The sequence below is a fragment of the Anopheles coustani genome, chromosome 2 (genome assembly GCF_943734705.1).
Source record: "Anopheles coustani chromosome 2, idAnoCousDA_361_x.2, whole genome shotgun sequence".
NCBI classification, from domain to species: domain Eukaryota; kingdom Metazoa; phylum Arthropoda; class Insecta; order Diptera; family Culicidae; genus Anopheles; species Anopheles coustani.
In genome coordinates this window covers 17,057,066-17,077,773 of record NC_071289.1, presented here as the reverse complement: position 1 = coordinate 17,077,773, position 20,708 = coordinate 17,057,066, and the positions used below count along the sequence as shown (strand labels likewise).

General features: G+C 42.2%; 1 protein-coding gene across 1 annotated transcript; it reads left to right on the top strand.

Moving 5' to 3' along the window:
- Window positions 1–642: 642 nt before the first annotated feature.
- LOC131263997 (arrestin domain-containing protein 3-like) lies at window positions 643–17,079 on the top strand. Its single transcript, XM_058266289.1, has 8 exons — window positions 643–754; window positions 3,233–3,303; window positions 6,090–6,281; window positions 10,289–10,384; window positions 10,530–10,600; window positions 12,024–12,324; window positions 14,484–14,598; window positions 16,778–17,079. The coding sequence occupies exons 1-8, from the start codon at window positions 643–645 to the stop codon at window positions 17,077–17,079; spliced, it is 1,260 nt and encodes a 419-aa protein (XP_058122272.1).
- Window positions 17,080–20,708: the final 3,629 nt, after the last annotated feature.

The following is a 20,708-nucleotide window of genomic DNA, read 5'->3' as shown; positions in this document are numbered from 1 at the left end:
CCTCCATAAGTTTTTAAAATCATTCATTTTTGTCCTTGATTGCACATATTTACATCGAAATTACTTTAACTCATCTACAATTGCACTCTAATAAATCCTTTAAAAATGTATAGGATAGATGAAAGCTTCAGATAAACAAGTATATTCTCTGGCTACATCCTTACGTTTTCACTCAATCTTAGCGAGGTATCCATTAAGCAAATGGACTCAGCGTGGCATGTAATAAATGATTAATTTCCCATAATCCATAGCTTATTCAATTTTGTTTGATTCTCTTCATTTGTATTGCAAACAAATATAATTATGTATTCCAACAGCAACTCACTGATTCATTTGAATTTCATTGTTTACCCCAATAGATCCATCAACTACACGGGAAGATCAACGTGACGCGGAAAAACAACCATGAAAGGATCTATAAAATTCAACGATGATGAGCATTAGGCACGATCCCTCCACTGAGTGAACGTTGCCGCCAAAGATCGTCGGAGGCACGATCGCCTGCGTCTTCGTCGTCATCAGCATCACAACCTACCAACCTCGCCGGAGGTTCCACAAACTCGGTGCGGACAAGCGCCGGTCTCGTTAGCCTTCACCTGTTCCTGGCCGCCCTCCATCACCCGTCGCTGACGGTGCCGCACAATGGATTATATCAAAGAGCTCGACATTCGACTCGACAAGGAGCACTACTACGCCGGCGAAGTGCTCTCCGGGCGGGTAATAATGCACACTACGGAAAATTTCAAACTCAAGTGTAAGTATTCGCTAAGTGCACAGGCATGTTCCCGATGGCGCCGGTGCTAGGAAGTAACGTTTTTGCCCCGCTTCACATCAAACGAAACCTTCAATGCGGAAGAGCTTTCGGGGATAGAGGCTAGGAAAAGCGCACAGTACATATTTTCTTTTCCACTTACCATTCTGCCAGCAAATGACAATGGGGTGAGAGGCGGAAATGTGGTATAGGACCGCCTTGTCAAAATGGAACAAAGTAGGGCTCAGAAAATGGATATTGTGTTTCTAAATACGCTGGCATGATGTGTTCCCTATGAATCTCAGGAAACATAATGGCAAGTAAGAAGGGACCGAAAGTAACTTACTGTTTCTTTGTTTTCCATCAGTTTGATTTATTTCTAAACACGAAGGCACGTACCAAAGGACTCTGTAATGTTTATCCATCCCTCGACTGAGAATATATTAAGATAATTAACCCAACTAATAGGTTCAACCTTCCAAGTCTAGCGAGAAGATCTTGAAATGTTCTTGAAATTACTAGAACTTATCTTAGTCGCACTTTGACAAATGCCCCAAACGACCAATATGTTTACCGTACACCCACACCACCACAACACCATCCCCCCTAGCCCGCTACCCTAAATTAAAGCAAAAGGAACCCTTCCACCATCGTTAATACCCGAGCCACCGAGCAGATTTGAAAAAGCACTGCGACTCTCCGACAACTTCCCAAGCCCTCGGGCTAATCGGAAGGGTGTTTCGCTGCCCCGCTGGGTGAAACTTTGGGCCGTAATTTGTTACCGAACAAATTTGAACTGTCGAAACACCCCGCTGAGCGTGGCGAGCGCTCGACGAAGGGTTTTGCACAAAATGAACCCCCGGACCGTTCGAGCCAAAATTGCAACACCATCGCACCGACTGGGCGGCAGGAATCGGCACCGTTGTAAGCTCTTAAGGGAAAATCTTGACTCGCACATTGGCTAGAACCCAAATTCGTACCCCCCCGGGTACGGCCTGAGGGAGGTGAGCATACTCCTTGGCTCACTTATCACGCGTTCACACGCCCCAAAACAAACCATCCAAGCGTCGGTTGGCTTTTTGCTGGCCTGGATGGGAGAAGGGTAAACGGGGAGGAGGAAAAATGGGATACCCCTTTCTCAAGCGCTCGGGTTTCGGTATTTTCCGGCACATTCAACTAAACGTAGGAATGTCACAAATCTTGCCATGGGTTATAACTAGAACCAGCCTGCTGACAGCATAAACCGGACTTAGCTTCACCACATACACTTACTCCCTCTCCCTCTCTCCCTCTCTGTTTCACGTGTGTTTTCCGGGGACAAACCGTAGCGAGGATACTGACCGGTAAGATGCTCCTTCTTCACACAATCCGCCAGGTCTCATTCCGGTGAAAAGGGGGGAAGGAAACGTGCTCATGTTCTACTGATGTTTCTACTTCAATGCCTCTTAAGTAATCCGGTACCTTCACTCACACAGCCCCGTTTCCGCGTGGCACTCAATCTGGCTTGGCATTCGCTCGCTTGTATCCGATACCTTCCGCCTGCGTCGTGCAGCTGATGCTGGGAGTTTTGTAAATGCTTAGGAGTACAGTGCCGTTCGAAAATACCCACCAGTCATACGAAAGCGATTGGTAATGAAATTAAAACATCCTCGCAATACTTTTAAAGGAATAACTTGTTTGTTTTTTCTGTCTACTAAAACATGGATAGCGTAAAACATTTTTTACAGTATTTTTTTAACACTTTCACATCGATTTTCAATAATAAGTCTCTGGATGAACTTTGATGCTAAAATAATACAACAACGAAGAAAAACATGTCACTTCTTTGTAAATAGTCCAACATTTGAATTTTCATTGTGGAAAACATGAAAAAAATATCTCCAAAACAATTATAAAACAAGCAACTAAATTAAAAGGATCATAACCTAACAAAAATGTCAAACCGATTGGTTCGTAATTGGTTACCTAGGACGATTCAATTAAACTTTTTTGCGTATTCTATAGATTATCGAGCATTTTATTTCGTTACATACCACTGTGCAAAAACTGGCAGTAAATTGTAGTCCGGCGGCGGTGGTCACAGGATGCTGAAGGAATTATAGCACGAAGGAAAACAACGACATCTCAAACACGGACGTAGCAAAACAGTTTTCCCTATCCCGGTGTACCTTTCTCCGCCAGTACATGCGTCCAAGACATGTTTGCTGGAAACTTTTAGCGTTTTTCTGTTTTGCCCGCGCAAGCTCCCGGCAAAGTCCACCACCCCGCGCCAAGATCAATCGACCACTTCCGTTCGTCTCTTCGCTAATTCCCCTCAAGCAGACACAGGTCTTACGCTCTAAAGCAGGCTAGACGCGCGGGTTTTGTCATGATGCGGTTTGCACGACAAGTTAGCTTACGTGCGACCCTTTTTCCCGCCTTCCCTAATCGTGAACACTCTACCTATTGGTCCCCTTTTCACTCTTCCCTCTCTACTTTCAGCCATCCGGTTGCTGCTGCGGGGCAAAGCGCACGTCGAGTGGAAGGTGTTCGTGTCCGGAGACAAAAGAACGGTAATTACGTCCTAAACTGTGTGTACTCGCATGGCCATCCTCTTCGGGTCCGGTTGTCAACGTCGTCGTCGCCGTTGTCGACACGGCAGACTCCCATCGCCCATCGACGATCCTTGTGTTCCTTCCCTTTCCCACTGCTAAACCAGGTTCGAGCACTCGTCCACCCAAACCAAACCCCCTTTCGAGAGGGAAAACATCATAAAGTAATGGGAGTGTTAGCTTACGGCAAAGCGTTTCTATTTTCCACGTTGTTTCCTTGCATTGTGGGGGTTGATACGAAAGTCAACCACGCTTACTTGGCAGCTTATTTCACGATTAAACGTGTGATATGATAAAGGGACAACGTAAACCAATTTCGAGATAACTAACAAATAAATTTTACGACAAGAAATATTCACTGATCTAGGATCAATTTGGTACAAAACTTTTTGTGGGTGGAACCGATTTATCCATCTCGAATTGGTTCATTTTAATTACAACATTTTACAGGTTTTGCTTACAAAATTTAAAAAAATCATCAGTTACTGTATAACAAATGGCAAAAGAAGTAAACGAGTGCGACAAAAAATGTTAAACAAACTAACAAATTAATTTAATTAATTGCTGCGGTAGAAGCAAACCACTCTTTGCTATGGGAGTTGTTTTCCACCTTCCTTTGTTGACTTTCAGTGGCTTGTTTTTCTTTGGTGCACAACCACTGTTTATATTTAATCACCGAAATCCGGCGTTCTTTCCCGATCCATGCACCGAAAGCTATTTGTAAACGCTATTGTTAAACCGACTACTTTTCCGGAAATGGTTTGGTGTTTGTCGTTTGTTTGTTTGCAACCTAGAATCGTGATAGAAAAAATTAACGACAGTTGGAAAACCTCTTTCATTGGTACGGAGTTCTGTTTCCTCCGTCTCTCGAACATTCTGTCACTGTCGAGACGTAGAACCACGACACGTGATCCTTCCGGAAGAACATAAGCGTCCCATCCGGATGCTATTTGTATTCCTGTGGAAGTTGGTGCTGCAAGCAATTTAAACAAGTGGCTAAGTTTAAATTCATTTAGTTTTGGGTGCTAGAATTAATTCCACTCATTTATATTGCATGCAGTCAGGGGCAAAAACAAATTGTAAAATGCCAAGTGCTTCGTAATTGTTTGAGGCAAACTTTATTCTCGATTAGTTATTATTACGACAATATGTAACTGTTAAAAGCTAGCTTTCACTGATAACAAAACATAGTCAGAAGCGGGTTTTCTTATTTATACAAAAAAAAAAAACAAATCGTCAGCATCGTTTCCCGAATCGTGTTAAGCAAGTCATCGTGACCCACTTCGGCTGTTCATTTGCATATTTATCTTAATCGAATCGTCCGATACAAACGGGTGTGGGGCCGCTTTTTTCGACCAAACCGGCACAAAGTCATTTTTCATTCGGGGTGTGAATTTATACCGCTCGCAGCGATTCCCACATGACAGATCGTAATACTCAGCTTGAATGCCACGACCATTCTCCAGCCCGTTCGGCGATGTTGTAAAGAAATGAAGAGCTCAAAAAAGCTCACCATTCAAATCCATTTGAGTTTGCTCGGTTTCTTTTTTTATTTATTCAAATCTGGTTTACCAGAAATTTGGGTCAGCCCTTATTGAGCTACGGGAAAGATATTATATATAGCTTCTCCGCAATGACGTATGTATTTTCGTGCCGTATTCCTTTGTGCCCTTTTACGAGTCGAATGGCAAAAACTCCATTTGGCCAGCAAATGTGGCGTCGTCCGGTGGCCAGAAGCGAAACGCCCGGAAAAAACACTGTTCGAAAAAGCTGCTCACTCATCAGCTAATCCTTTCCCACTTCCGACGCCGATGCCGGAATCGGTTCTGAGTACCCACTGTTAGGCCCTCATTATGCCAACGGCAGTCCTTCCTATCGGTTTTATTGGAAAATGGTATTTTCGGGGGGTGAGTATACTGGCCAAAATTCTGTTAAGCTGCGGCTAGCATCTTCATTTGCATGACTAGTTTTCTATTTATTTGCATGCGAGACAAAGTCCTTATCGTCCCGGGGAGAAGAAGGTGGAGGACGTTTTATATATACGGACATGGTCCACCAAGCGGAAATGAAAGCATAAGGCCAATGACAGGGTTGGTTTATGTTCGTGAACGCTCCGACCACAATGGGTGGTTGAAAAATATGGTCGCAAAGTCATGCTGCAGAGTATATGTATTTTATTTTGATATGAATTCAATTCAATTAAAATAAAATATATAAAAGTATATTTCTATCAAATGATCTTTCAATAATCTTTTTCTCTCGTGTAAATTGATAGTACATCATTCATGTCTGTCATGCTGGCCTGAGTACAATGCGTTGATTTCACAGCTCGCACCTAATTGAAACGCTTTGTTAAAGAAAGGCACCGCACAAATAGTCCGAACCAATTTTGACGAGTAACGACTCCCCTTTTACGACCGATGCTGTATTATTCGGCATCATCAACTCGCTTCGATCATCACCATATCGTAGACTTCGCAGTCGTTCGCCTCGGTGACCATTTCCACCGAAGTCCACCCTGTCCCTGACAACGGCCCAAAGCGAGCCAGGAAAAACTGTCCACCGGTCGGCAATCAAAAGCTCGTATACCTAATGCGCAACAAAATGCCCCATCCTGCTGATCCACATTTATTTCTGCTCCGTTCCGGGCCGGACTTTCCACCGATGTGTTTCGCTTTTGGGTGCCCCCCTTACTAACCATTCGCTTCCTTTTTCCTTCCCATTCGCGCGCTGCCGGACATAAATAGGTGAAGGACGACCAGGTCTACATCGACGAGCGGGCCGTCATCTGGGGCGAACGGGCCGGCGAGGGGCTGGACGTCACGGTGCCGGTGTTGGTGCGCGGCCAGCATCAGTTTCCGTTCCGCTTCAACATCCCCGAAACCAACCTGCCCTGTAGCTTCGAGTCACGTGCCTGTTACATCCGTTACTTCGTTAAGGTAAGCCACTTCTCCTCCCAGGACGTGTCCCGGTAATCATCTATTGACCTACCGTCATCGTCGTCGTTGTCGTCCTCGTCGCCATCGATGAAGGATAGCGGTTGGTTGTTGCTCAGCCGGCTAGGAGAGGCCAGTCTATAATTCGCTCAACATTGCTCCGTGGTGGGGTGGAAAAGCGGGGCGACGATAAACTCATTTCGCCATAGATAGGCAGGTTGAATGGGGCAGAAAAGAAAGGTACAACAAAAAAAAAAGGGGAAACACATTCATCGGCACTAACTAAGGCCGCATTCAGCCGGTCCGCCGTCGTGTCGGAAAGTGGCGTCAAAAACGGAATAAAACGCACGCAAGTGTAAGCGAGTGTGTCGATGTCATCGCGGATGGCGCGACTTGTTCGAGAAAGCGACATAAGTAAATTAACATGGAAATGCACTCATGCTCCACCGACACACGCTGCTTTTCGGTTTGGTTCGGTGCTCGTCGTGTCACAAGCGTCGAGAGACACGCGCATACACACACTAGAATCCGCTTAAAAAGTAAATAAATTGTCAAAAATTACCCTCGTCACACATTGTTTGGTGCGGAGGCGAAACAATCGTAAAGCCAATGGAGGGTATGAAATCATTCGCCTGAAAAAGTTTGCCCAAAAGAAAACGTCGCCAAAGACCGACACAATTGCAGTACACATTTCGGCGTTCCGTGACGTTCCAAACGCTGCAGCCGGTAATCCTTTAACACTCGGTGACTCGGTGACTTTTGTACCTCGCTCCGTTGAAAAACGTACGACTTTTTCCGATGCGGTCTGCAGCTGCCATCAATGTCAAGTGGGGAGGACAAAACAAGCACCACGGGATGGTGTAGAGGCTCCATATTGACTGGGACAGGATCCACCCCCTCCCCGCGACTGACTTTTGTGGACGATCTTTTGACAGGGCCCCGGTTTCCCAGGAAAAAGCATAAAATATTCAGATTTTATTTACTTTTTTATTCACCAGCCGAACAATAGTAACGTGATACGCTTGCTGGTTAGAAATGGATTTGTGACGGCGTTTATTTGGTAACTTCTTTTATTTTGCACAAAGAAGGTTTAAAGGAGATGTTTTGTTACATTTATAAATCTTTGTTCGTAGAAATTCTTTGTTTTCTTTGCTGGTGTGACGACCGTCTTTGGTGATGCCTGCCGATTTCCATTGTAGGAAACATGCATGCATTTTGAATGTAACGTTTTCATTTATACCTTACCTACGAAATGTTACGAATGATAAACAAAATAATTCAACCGAAGCAAAGAAAGGTGTTTAATATCATTTTTTAAATACTATAATCCTGGTTCTGGTGGAATTTTCCTTCAGGCTATCTTTTTGCTAACATACTTTTTGTTTTGAATTTCTTTTAATTCACTTACCATACTGTGCATGTAGGAATAGCAAATTTTTCATTTTTATATTTGCTTTTAATAAAACCAAGTATTGTTATCTACTGGTTCTAAGAAATATCGCATTTTAGCGTATATAACAACCCCCTGATAACTTATTCAATGTCTATGAAAAGTTTTCAACTTCAATTATTAATTTTGATAATTTTTCCGATTTAAAAATAAAACTTAATATAATAATTCATAGGTTTGGTCCATATCACCCTCACTAGTGTTTTCAATCACATTATTAATAATGCAATCGTTAATGTTGTCATCCTTGTCTTCACTATTTTCACAAATTACATTAATTCTAGCGGAAATTCATTGAGCTAGAATCTAAAAGCTACTATCTCTATGTAAAAAACCCTCTAAATGAGATTTAGTCATTTTGGACTAAAAAGCTGTCATTATAGAGGCTAAAATATGGTATTTAACAAGCTCGCAAAAATGAAATGAAAATGAAGATATCAAAACACTAGGGTCAAATTTAATTTTCAACCAAAATATCTGGGAGTAAACAGCTTTTAATCTGAGTAAATTCAAGTTCAAAAATCTTAGAGTACCGTAGATGTACCATATTTGGCGCGGTTAAGGAAATTCTGCATAAAAAGTTGAATAACAAAAAAAATGTTCGGTCAAATCATACCATTTTTTGCACAGTGCTAGCCTAACTACCATAGAATATAAGAAAAATAAGTGAGAAACTCTTAAATGGTTATTTCTTCAAGTTTCAGAAACTCTTTGTGTGGCACATTATGTTCCTAACTTGGCGCATGGTTTTTGCAATGTTCCTTACTTGGCGCGATGTGTTCCTAATTTAGCGCACTTAAAACAAAATGGATGTAGTTCATTGAATTCAACAGCTATATTCAAAAGTCAACTTAAAACAATAGAAACACTTTTCAACAGCAATTAAAAAAACAATTTAGCTTTTTTTGCAGCGGACTTTGGCTTCTCTCATGGAAATAAAACTATCTCATCGCTAACTTTTATAATCTCATTCATCAAAGCCTTCTATGATTCAAAAATATCTAGCAGCGCAAACAGTCATATTCTCCACGGTGAATAATTAGGAACACTGTGAGCCAAACTTGGCGCAAAATTGTTCGCTTCAAAATTAGCATAAAAATCTCAAAAAGCGCCGAATCTAACCACGAGTCATTGAAAATACTTACTTTTCAACAGTTTCTGATTAATAAAATCCCTAATAATTTTTCCTTTGCGTATAAATTATTGGAAACAGTTGAACCCACTCCTTAGCAGCTTTGCTAACGCGAGTAAAAATTGGCGCACTTGTGAGATGGAATTTTTCATTTAATTATATATACATTCAATAACTAAAAACCAATAACAAGTTTTGATGCGGATGTATTGTACAAACATAAACAAATATTTAACTCCATATTTTAGGCTGAAATTATTTGGAAATAGTCTAATATCGAAGAAAATATTAGAAAGTGCGCCAAGTTTGGACCCGCGCCAAGTATGGTGCTTCTACGGTAATGCAAATCTCTTGAAATATTCCCCTCTGCTTTAAATAATTAAATTTTAATTTTACTAATGCATGCACAAAAACGAGAAAGACAAACCGATCAATATGAACTCAAAATTGTACGAACAAATCGGTAAAATCATCAAAAAGCTATTTCTGATCCTTTCCGAACCAAGCCGATTATTTGAGGCACCGGGGGGCAAAATCAAATTGATGATCTTTTGCGCCCGCTCCCATACATAATCGATTGATCTGAAAAGCTGGCAATTATTTTCTATTTCCCCTCCCCCTCCTCCGTCCTCCAACCGACCTGAAAAACTATTCCGAGCGCTTACCATCGATTCCCATTCGAGCACATCCCGAACTGAACGTATGCAGCTCCGAAGCCGGGCGCAGATGAAAACTCATCCATTAATCAATTAAATCAGCCACCGTGTGATTGCCATTTTCCGGGCTTCCATCATGCAACAGTGTAGCACGACAGGTTGCGAAAGGTCACGAAGAGCATTTCCACCCCCCCCCCCCCCCCCCCCCTGGGGCTTTTCCCGGGCTGGGAACTTTGGTTTATTAGGAAGGCAAAGGGCGAAGAAAATAAAACAAAATGGTAAAACGGATGCGCATCTGATGCGAAAGCGCTATAATGCGTTCAAATCGGGATCGTTCGGTCAAAAAACAAAGCCCCTTACTGAAACCGCAAAAGCTTCTAGCCGATAAAATATTCATCCAATCCCGCTGCCCAGGAAGGGCCATTGCTGGCCATTCTGCCGGCTCTGATTTGCCGGATAAAATCGCTCGCATTTCGCATTCGAATATGGGCTGGGGAAAGAATGGACCAAAACGTGGAGGGTTTCATTTCGTCCGCAAATTCAGAAAGCCCTGATGCAGATGGAGAATACTTTGTGTGGGCAGCATGCCATACCACCGTCGTCTTTTCCATCCGGTAACGTCCGGTTTTCGTGGTTGGGATATCGCCCACCCTCATCCGGATGTCCGGCAAGGGTTACCGGAAGAAACTATCGAAGCGTCCCCCGGTTTATGAGTGTCACATCTTTTCTCACAAGTATGTCTGGCTTCCAATATTCTCCCGACCCCGTTTAGGCGACGATTGATATTCCGTATGCCTCGCCGCCGCAAGGAATCAAGTACTTCACCATCGTCGGACCTCACATAGATTGCATGGACGAGCAATATCTGGTGAGTATCTGGCCACTGGAGCGGAAGCCGGTGGACAGTGGGTTTCCAATCCGAAATGTGCCTTAGGTCACCGCAAAACGGGCGGGAAAATCAAGGAAAAAGGCAACTCTAACGCCGTTCGCTTCTGGTATGTCTTTCTTCGCAGAAACCGGTTTCGGGCCAGGACAAGAAGGTCAAGTGTTGCCTGTGCTGCGCGAAAGGCCCGGTCACGCTGAGGTAAGTGAAAAACTTCGCGTTGGCACCTTTCCCACAGAGGCGCACTCGAATAAAGCAGGGAGGGAAAACAAAAACCCGATCGTTAATGCGCGCAGCGAACATAGGCGAACGGGGGCAAAACAAAAAAACTGAGCCACTGTTTGTGCATTCTTTATCTGCTCTCGAGAGAAAGTTCGTTTGCACGTTTGCCAGGGCCCCCATAAAGGACAGGATGGAGCTTTTTTCTTCGGTTCTTTTGGGGCGACCTTTCACGCTGAAGTTAAGTTATGAGCTGTTCGCTGCATCTCAATGAGCCATTCGAAGAAATGTTCCTCCCATTCGTTAGCAAATGGTCCGATGAACAATTTTTGGAAACCAAAGAGCCCACCAAAGGTTTTTGTCTTTTTAACTTTTTTTGTTGGCTCCCCTTTGTGTCTGCGTTGGTTGTTCCGTGGTTTTATGGCCTTTTGAACTACGCAAAGGGACGTTTGATGATTGTTTTTACATAGATTTTCATGTTCATTCGAAATTTATAACGATGTCGTTTTGGCACTGATCTGAGGCGTAGTTTTTATCTCATTTCAATTTAGTGATTTAGGAATCTTAAAACAATAAATTGTCAACACATCAATTATTCAAATGGATTTAATTCGTTTCTAGTTATTGTTAGTTGGATCCTTTATGTTATTGTATGTACCTTTTACTATGGATATAGCAAGTTTAAACGAGTTGATCGTTCGGATTGTTGCAGATTCCATAAACTCGGATATCATATCCTTAAACTTCATTATCGGATTGTCATATTGGAGGCCGGTTTGTTGCGGGTTCCATGTAGATGAAAATTGTGTGCTCATACATAAATAATCAACCATTTGAAAAGGAAGATACTGTTTACAAATAACATACACGATGTTCATCTATAAATTAATCAAGTGTTATTAATAAGATCGCGATCAACTGGTTTAAGCTTGCTCTATTAAAAGAAAATTGGCGTATGTTGCCTCCATGGCCTACTTTAATTTGATTTAACTCGCTATATGCATAGAAAAAAGCTGTGCGTTGCCTCCATGGCCTACTTTAAATTGATATATCTGGCTTGTTATATAAGCCACTGTTATTAATAGTGAATTCCGTAATCCCAACTAAAATCAAGGCTTAGAGGCACGTTTCGCTCGGGGTATCCATTAAACATAAGCATACATTTAATCCGAGGTGGAAAACGTAAATTGATGAGCCATTGTCACCACCTTGCGCCACGTTCCACCGAAGCACCGTTCGTGTGCAGAAACATATGTTACCGCTAATGGTGGTGCCCTCGCACTGGATCGCTTCGAATCAAAAGTGAAAATGCCTCCAAGCCTTGAATTAATGCATGCCATATCACCATATCACGGTCTTCATCTGTGCCCGCGGTTAACCGAGCGCCTTTCCGTAACCGTTCCAGCTGTTCGCTCGACCGGACGGCGTTCTGCTGCGGCGAGACGCTGAAGCTGAAATCAATTATCGACAATCAGGGCGAGGAGCCGGTCAAGCTGAAGGTGCGGCTGCTCCAGTACTGCGAGTTCTTCGTCGAGCGCGGCGTCCTCGGCGTCACCAAGGAGGTCCAACACCTGGTGCTGGAGTACAAGGGCGAGACGGTGGTGCCGAACGAGCGACAGGACACGTGCGCGAACCTGCGTATCCCCACCGTGCCGACCACCATGATGGGCGTCTGCCGGCTGGCGCAGATCTACTACACACTCGTGGTAAGTATCGTCCCTCGTCCGCTACCGTTCTCTAATGACCTCCGGAGTGGCCCCCCCGGTCGACTACGTTTGACGTGTGTGCAGTTTTGAATGGGATTGTGGTGAGGTGCGCACGACTCCCTTTCAACACGCCTCACTGGAGACGAACCAGGGTTGTGAAGTTATGCGGTGTGGTTACGACCACACGTCCCAACCTTTTGGTCTCATTACATTGGTGTCGTTTGCAGAGTTCTGCATCTGTTCTGCGTGAAGAGGCAGTCGTGTGTGTGTGCGTTCGCTTTACATCTCGTACATACTCAGCATGCAACTCATTACCAATCCAGGATGCTTGAGCAGTTAACCCACGCTGCAGCAACGAGTGACGCCTTCTGTCGTTGACTTCCAAGCGTGCATACCATGAAACCGTTGACGAGCTTGAAATCGTATGTGGTTTTGTAATAAATTTCTGTCAAATAATGAAGATCGTCAGCATCTCCATATTGCATTAACTTGTTTAAAGCGATACTATTTGTAACAGTCTGTAACCAATATTCGTGCGGCTTCTTAACCTCCCATCTACTATCTCCCAACCTAAACTCTTAATAAATCAGGCCATTTGGTACACTGAACTCCCTGTCAATATTAATTGTGGGCTTACCGATCCAAACCGACTAATTAATTCGTCAAAAGTTATTTATTTTAAAAGTCAAATTAACTTTAGTCAAAGCTTAAAGTTACAAATATAACTGTACATGTTTCAATTTTATTAAATGCTATTGAACTTCCCTATTAAGTCGTCAATGCGTTTAATTTTTAAGTGTTTTGAAATATTTTTAATCTTTGATCGTCTAATTGAATTAAATTGAATAATTGATATATTGAAAAGACTAGTGAAGAACAACTCTTTTCAAAGATTTGAATCAGAGTGAACGATCGTAACGATGATTCGAATCTTTAAGTCACTTTTTTGTGTATTAAAACATGTAAAACGATTTATTACTCGTCGAGGAGATTAGAATCCTTAACAGGAATTCTAATCCCAAAAGAGTGAATGAGTGAGTAAAAGAGTTGTTAGTCGTCATAGAGATTCGCATCCCAAACAAGGATTCAAATGCCAAGAGTGAGTAAAAGAGTTAGCAGTCGCCACAGGGAATCGAATCGAATAGGATTTAAATCAATCATTCATTAGTAAGATTTAACTCCATCACTCATTCTTACTCATCACTAATTGAAACAAATCATTCTTCGCTTATTTCTCATGCAAAAAACGCTTCCATAAAAATAGATTATGTACGTTTATTCCAGATAAGTATGGAAATCGAAAATTGTTGCTCAAAACAGTGTTCACCATATATTTTCCATCTGATTGGGTATCATTAAGCAAAGATCTGTTTTTAAATAAATGATAAATTTTGCTCAAATGATTATGATGAAAACTGTATTAAAATTTTACGTAACATCATTGCATTTGCCTCATTACAACGGATAATACATGATACTGCACCAACGGATGCGTACATTCATTATCCACCGTATCTATTTTGTTTCTGGATGTTGTGCATTCCATTAACTGGAATGCGTGCAATTTAATGGGGGAAGTTTTCCGCCTCACCATATCGGTTTTGGATAATCAAATTAATCAACCTCCAAATGGACAACATTTTTCGTGCGAATCCAACGCAATTACGCTCGATAAAGCCGCTTCCTAATGACCGCGCTTTTGCTGCCAGGTGGAACAAAGAAACGTTTGGCGTATGTTCACCCCGTTGTTTTTTTTTTTTTTGCAAACCATTTCCCAGCATAACCGCACACATGCCGATGGAAATCAATTCCCGGTAAAAAAACCCGGAAAGCCCACATATTCAGCGAGCCCACATGTCACAAATTGAAGCACACGGTTTGTGGGTTACTGACGTATGGATTAAAATACACCCAACATACTGCCACCCACCGGCCAACTGTAGCGGGCGTAAAATGGGGAATCGTTGCTCCCGTGGGATACGCAAACAGTTTTCGCGCGTGCAAGGACTCTTCGATCGCAAGGATCGATTAATAGCACCGGGTATTAGCTTCCGAAGGTGTTCCAAAGGGGTGTGGTAGAACCGGTGCAACCGAGAAAATCCCCACCCCCACTAATGTCTTCCTCACTCTTCCGACCTTTCTTTACCATTCCCAAACAGGCCTGCCTGGAGTTTGACAAATCGGGCGATGATTTGCAAATTAACTTCCCCATCACGATCGGCACGGTGCCATTCCGGATACCGAACAGCAATCTGCAGCCGCACATAGGTTACGGTAAGTCTTTCGACGGTTTGAGTTTCGTTCGTCCCCTCTTCTCTGTTCGATTCCGTTCCCCCTTTGCCATCGACTTGAAGCCTTGAAGGGGTGACAGATACGCCCAAGAAGGATGCCACGAACATTGCGAATTGCAATTTATCCATGCCAAAGGCTAAAGAAACCTCGAGCAGCACATTTCACTCGCAAATGCACTTTCCCACAAGCGAACGGGGGGTGTGCGGTAACTTTTCGTTTGCAACTAAAACGTCACAACGTCATCCCGAGAGCTATGGTGACACAATCCATCTTCGACCTTTGGTCTTTTGCTTTCGGTCCCCCACTCGAGGCCATGTTGAGCATGCAATAGAGTTTGTTAAGGCAGAAAACACCCAACTACGAACTGTGGGTTGCAGCTTAGTGGAGAATGCTGAATTAGTGGGTGGAGAGGAGGTGGAGGACATGCATCAACATGCAAAAAAAATAAAAAAAAAGTTGGACCTAGTTTTCTCGTTGCTTCTGGGAAAGTTAACACAGTCAAAAACAATTTATTTAATTTAAAACTATAAAACCCGTTACGTTTATAGATAGTAGGATGTTCAACTTTATTGCCTCAAAGTTGAAAGTTGAAGCTTATAGAGATTGTACAATGTCACTAGGATAATTTAAATTAAATTTCCAGCCATCTCGTATCCATCACGTCCATTTTTATTTTTTCAATTTAAATGTTTTTAACATATTCATCAACTTTATAAGAAATTTGCTTAAATTTTATAACAGGGGTCGGTAAAGTCCGGCCCGTCAAGTGATTTTATTTGGGTTGTTAGAAAATTGTAGTGCTTCATACAAAAACCCGTCTCCATTTTTATCGGATTTGTTCACGATGTCACGTTTGTTTTCTTCCCAAAAATAAAGATTAAATTTGTTGTATGAGGTGTTCCTGTTAGGTGTTGAAATTATATTAAAATTCAACGAAAATCAATAAAATTAACGTAAACAAGTAAGTTTAACGATAAAATTTAAAATATTTTATCTTTAATTACTTTTTATGTAAATTTACTATAAAGGGCGCTTCCGGCTTCCTTTTAATCATTTGGCCCATTTTAGGAAATGTATGCCGACCAATGTGTTGTAACATAAAACCAATTCGTTGATTGTGGATGTTAGTGAAATTAAAATTTTCAACTAACTATAATAAATTTTAAAATATTTTCTTTTGATAAGACACAGTTGAGTATAAAAACAAATCGAGAGAATTAAAGATCTTATTGTGTAATGTTTCCTCAGTAAACAGTACACTATTGAAACTTGTAACAAAATTGAACAATATTTTTCTTGGTCTGTTATATCATACATGTACAACAGATATTGTCTGTATATTTAATAAATTGTTTTAAAATTTATGCTTTAGATCTATTCTTTTGATGTGGCGTACAACCCACACTTTGATGTAATTGAAACGTTGAAACTCAACAGTGATAAAAATATAGGTGTTTGATGCATTTTAAAGCCGATAAATGTATTATTTTCATCACCCAATAGGCCATAACCTGATTTCCCCGAGTTCGTTTAATTTAAATCACCCTTATCATAGGGTTAACTCCTACGATGAAGGTTTCTTTCGGGTTGAGAGTGCCGAAAAAAAAGGAAAATCTTAGTTCAAATCCCCCCTGAAAAGTAGATGGCAAGTTTCCAGCACCCCGAGGCTCAGTTAAAGCTGCCCAAAGCGGGCAATGCAATCCATTCGATCTTTTCATCACGGTGCTGGGCACCGGAAACCGGAAGTCCTCCGTATCTTGACTTTACGATGTTACGTACGATTACGGAAAGTGTCTCGTAAATCCACCGTAAACCCAATGAGACGGGGCTCGCCGAGAAGTGGAACCTTCTTCTGGCAAACGAGTTCGATCGATTTCAGCACACGAGAGGGCGTAAATTTGGTCACAATGGGGGGAAAATTTAGGGTTGTCTGTTTTTTTCCCCCCAAACAAGCTCTTTGATTCCTTCCTGTTATGCGATGGAAAGTGTGTAGCTTTTTATTTTATTTTTTATGTCGGTCCCTCTGACCTCCGGATGTGGACATAGGAGATCGGGTTCGGTGTTCAGGAAACGGGTTTCGACTTTTTTACCCAAGAAAAGGTGCTAACGAACGGCTATTTTACTATCGTTTTTCTTTTCGCTTGTTCAACACAACAACCAGATGTTGCCATCGATCACGTCGAGGGAGGCACCTACATTGGGCCGGAGTTCCTGCTCGGCGAGGTGTACGACGGGTGCAACGTGAGCGACAACGAGCACCGCGACCTGGCACCGCTCTACCGGCCCGTCTATCTGACGGTCGTCCGCAGCTCGCAGCAGGTGTCGGCCAAGGCGGTCGAGCGCAACAACCGGCGTCAGTCGGCTTCCGCGGTGCTGGGCAGTCACTCGGACGGTGGGGCGCACGCCAGCGGAAGTGCGAACGGGGGCGGCACGGGGGATCAGCTCCAGCGATACCGGAAGTAGATCGGAAGTAGTGGCACCACCGTCGGCTGCATCCTCCATCGACTCCGAGGACATTGACCAACGGTCAATAAAGTAACGAACGAGGGATGACATTGGAACGAGAAGGTCCATTCCACTCCCAACAAGGAAAGGAAAAGGAAACGAACGTAAAACCGTTTCAGTTAAGGTCAAAACAAGTACTAAAAAAAGTAAAGAATGTGGGAGGTTTACGTGGGTAGGGGCCTGTTTTTTAAAAGAAAACAAAGCTAACAGTTAAAAAAAAGGCTTGTCCAATAATGTACCCAGTGTGTCGCTTGTTTCTTCGTGTCCTGTCCGTGGCACTCCTTTTCTATAGCCGCTTGGGTAAACCGAAGCTCCCAAGAAAGTGAAAACATCGGTGTGGCCACGATAGTGCAAACGATACACACCTTCACACCCTCGGTTCCCCCTTGCCGACAGTTGAGTCCTTCCAGGAGGTGTGGACAGGGCAAGTGAAAAAAATAGAAATTGCGAACCCGAACGAGATCCCGAGAGCTTTAACTTTAATATAAAGGTAAACAAAAAAGAAAAACACGGACGGACGAAAGTAAGCAAAGCCGTTAAAAAAAGAAGAAAAAAAAAACTTTAAAAACATACAACACGAACAAACTAGTAGAACAACCCGCTGTGCCAAAGATTGCCAAAGTAGAAAAAGGAAGCGAAAAAATAAAGGGAATGAAGGAAAGGTTCTCGACCCAAGAAACACACAAAAAAAAAAGGAAAAGTCACATCACAATGCGACCCTACGAACCGTGACTTTCGGTGGTCGGGACCGTCTTACCGATGGATAGATTACTTTTTAGATGTTGTCCTGCGAACAATTTACAACCTTATCCCCCCCCCCCCCCCCCCCCCCCCCCCACCAACCCTCCGCCATGTCAGCCTTAATCTTGACGTCGCGCACGCTCGGTTACGAGCTTCTAGTGTCGAAATCCTTTCCAACAAACTAGCACAATAGAGTACGAGAGGTAGTAACGTCGCGATGTTTGTTAGTTGTATGGTGTGTTCATGTCTGTTGAGCCTGTTTTTTTTAAATTCCCAAACGAATATTAAGCAAATAGAGAGCCGTGGGGAAATTGTTGTTAAATGGTTCAATGTGTGGTTTCGTTACGGTTTCAGCGAGTTTAATTTGTAGTCAACGAAAATCCAAACAGCGCCATTTGGTAAACAGGACGGGCCATGCATTCCCCGCATTAAAATTGATAAAAGAACAACTAGCAACCAAAATCATCTAAACTGAATGTAGTATTCGTAAAAAAGGGAAAAATAAACCGTGGGCTCGCGTAGAGGGTTTGCAAACCAACCATATAGTTAACGCACGAAGAAGGTACAAAAATAAGCAGATTACGATTTCACACAACCGGAATAGTATTTAGGCCCGAGCGGCACGCGACCGAACTTTAGGAAGATGAGGATGATGTCCCCGAGGACCAGCGAAGAAGGCAGCATAATGAATAAACGAACCTTCTGGAAGTCTTTAAATCATTAGTTGCGTTCTTAGATGATGACATTGTTTTAATGGACACAGATGTCATGCCGGTATGGACAAAGTTAAATGAATACTACTGGTCACTTATGGTCCGAGAAGCTGGTTCACTAAAAGTACAATAAAAAAAGGGTGAAAAAAAATCAAAAATAATATAATCGCTTAAAACATTTATTCCTTTAGGTTGAAGCGAACGACGGAAAACTCGCACTCGTCCTTAGTGCTTATATTTTGAAAAGGAGCTTCTTTCAAACTGCTGGTGGTACGGATCAGTGGCCTATATTTATTGTAATGAGAAATAAAAATGAAGGGCGTTATATTACGACTGATTTAAACGATAGGAAAATGTTTATTGTGTAGTGTAAGAAATTGAATCGGTTCCACGTTGCTTCCGGCCAACACTTGCACCAAACAGGACCGTCCGCCGAACGGCCGGGCTCACCTTTGCCGTACATTGTATACAGATTATTCTGCGCTGTGTCATTTAGCTTGTAATAGTGTCGTTTCCTTACTGTGTTTTTTTTTTCGTTTTTCATTTCGCTGTTTCTAAAGAGCTACAAGTTAAATTCATGATTTTTCTGTTTTTTTATTCTACACCATCAATTACGCTTTGTTAAAATTTTCTCCCTCATCATTGTCACGCGTGCCGACTTGTCCGTATATTCTATAGCTTGCTTTTACCACCAAAATTACATAGATTTTGCTGCAATAACTTACTCCCCTCGCCCGTGACGCCGTCTTTAAACGTTTTTGATTGAGAGGACGGTCGCCAAAAACAGCACAGTTGTACAGATTCACAATTCGACTGGTATTTAGGATGTCTTTTGTAATTCGTTATTGTTAAACAGTTTTCTTAGTATCAACTATGCGGGATGTCCGATTTGTTTATGTCTTTTTCGTTATTGTTAAACAGATTTCACAGATTCAACTTTGCGGGATGTCCGATTTGTTTATGTCTTTTTCGCTGTTAACAAAAACATGTGCAAACTCTTTTTCTTCCCTGCGGCCCCAGACTGTATTGGTCTGCAAAACGTTGACAAGAAACTAATAGCGCGTTTGTTTTATGTGTTTAATATGTTTTCGTTCGTACAATATCGATTGCAGATTGGGTTTATCTTTTTTGTTTTTTAGTCCATCACCGTTCTTTGAAAGCGTATTGAAGCCTTACTCATTCATCTATTACATTACCCTAGAATGCCAAACGGAACGGTGCATGAACGAAACCGTTAAATAATTTTTTATGGAGTTTAACTTCTAGTACTTTTTTCTAACGTAAGCAAAATTATTTTTCAATTCAAATAAATAGGCTTTATTAAAGGCATTCTTTCACCAAAAAGCTCCGCTATTTACCCCACAATCCGAGGCCGGAGTCCGTGGCAACGATCGTGGCGATCAGTTCTTTTTCGAGATTCACTAAATCGCCTGGCTCTGGTTAAACGAAGTAAAATCAGATTCTTATTGCAGCACCTCTTGCAATGCAAATTGTAGGGAAAATGAGAGAAAATATCCGCTCCGAAGTACATTTGAGTGTAGCTACGATCCATCCGTATTAATTTGGTAATTTTACAATTTGTTTACACCGATGCTCATGACTACCAGAACATTCACGAATCAATTTAGACTATACTATTGTAGTTTTGAAAATATATAAAAATATATGTGCAATAAGTTGAATACTGTTTGCGTCACAAAATTCCGAGCTAAATAATTATAATATTTTGTTTTTCGATTAGGCTTCAGGCTTCACGGGCATGTGTAGTATACGATCTTTTTTTTCTATAGCTTACACTCTACGCGAACAAGATCGCGATAGAACACTAATCGTCGAAGGGCCGCACTCCAGTTTTCATACGCATGTTTTTGCGCAGCGTACATGGGAAGCATGAGATTCCACCACGCACATTTTCCATTGGTTATGTTGCTTTTACACCAAAAAGATTCGGATTAACACCTTGTCGTCCGGAGTCTCCACTGTGGAGACGTTAAAAATGTACGGATTCACAGTCAATCACACCATGTTGGAGTGATGACAGTGTTATCGGTTTTGTAAACAAAGTTTTCACAACAATGTTTATGATTGGTTATGTTTAATGATTACGTTAAGGTACGTGGGGTTTCTTCGCTA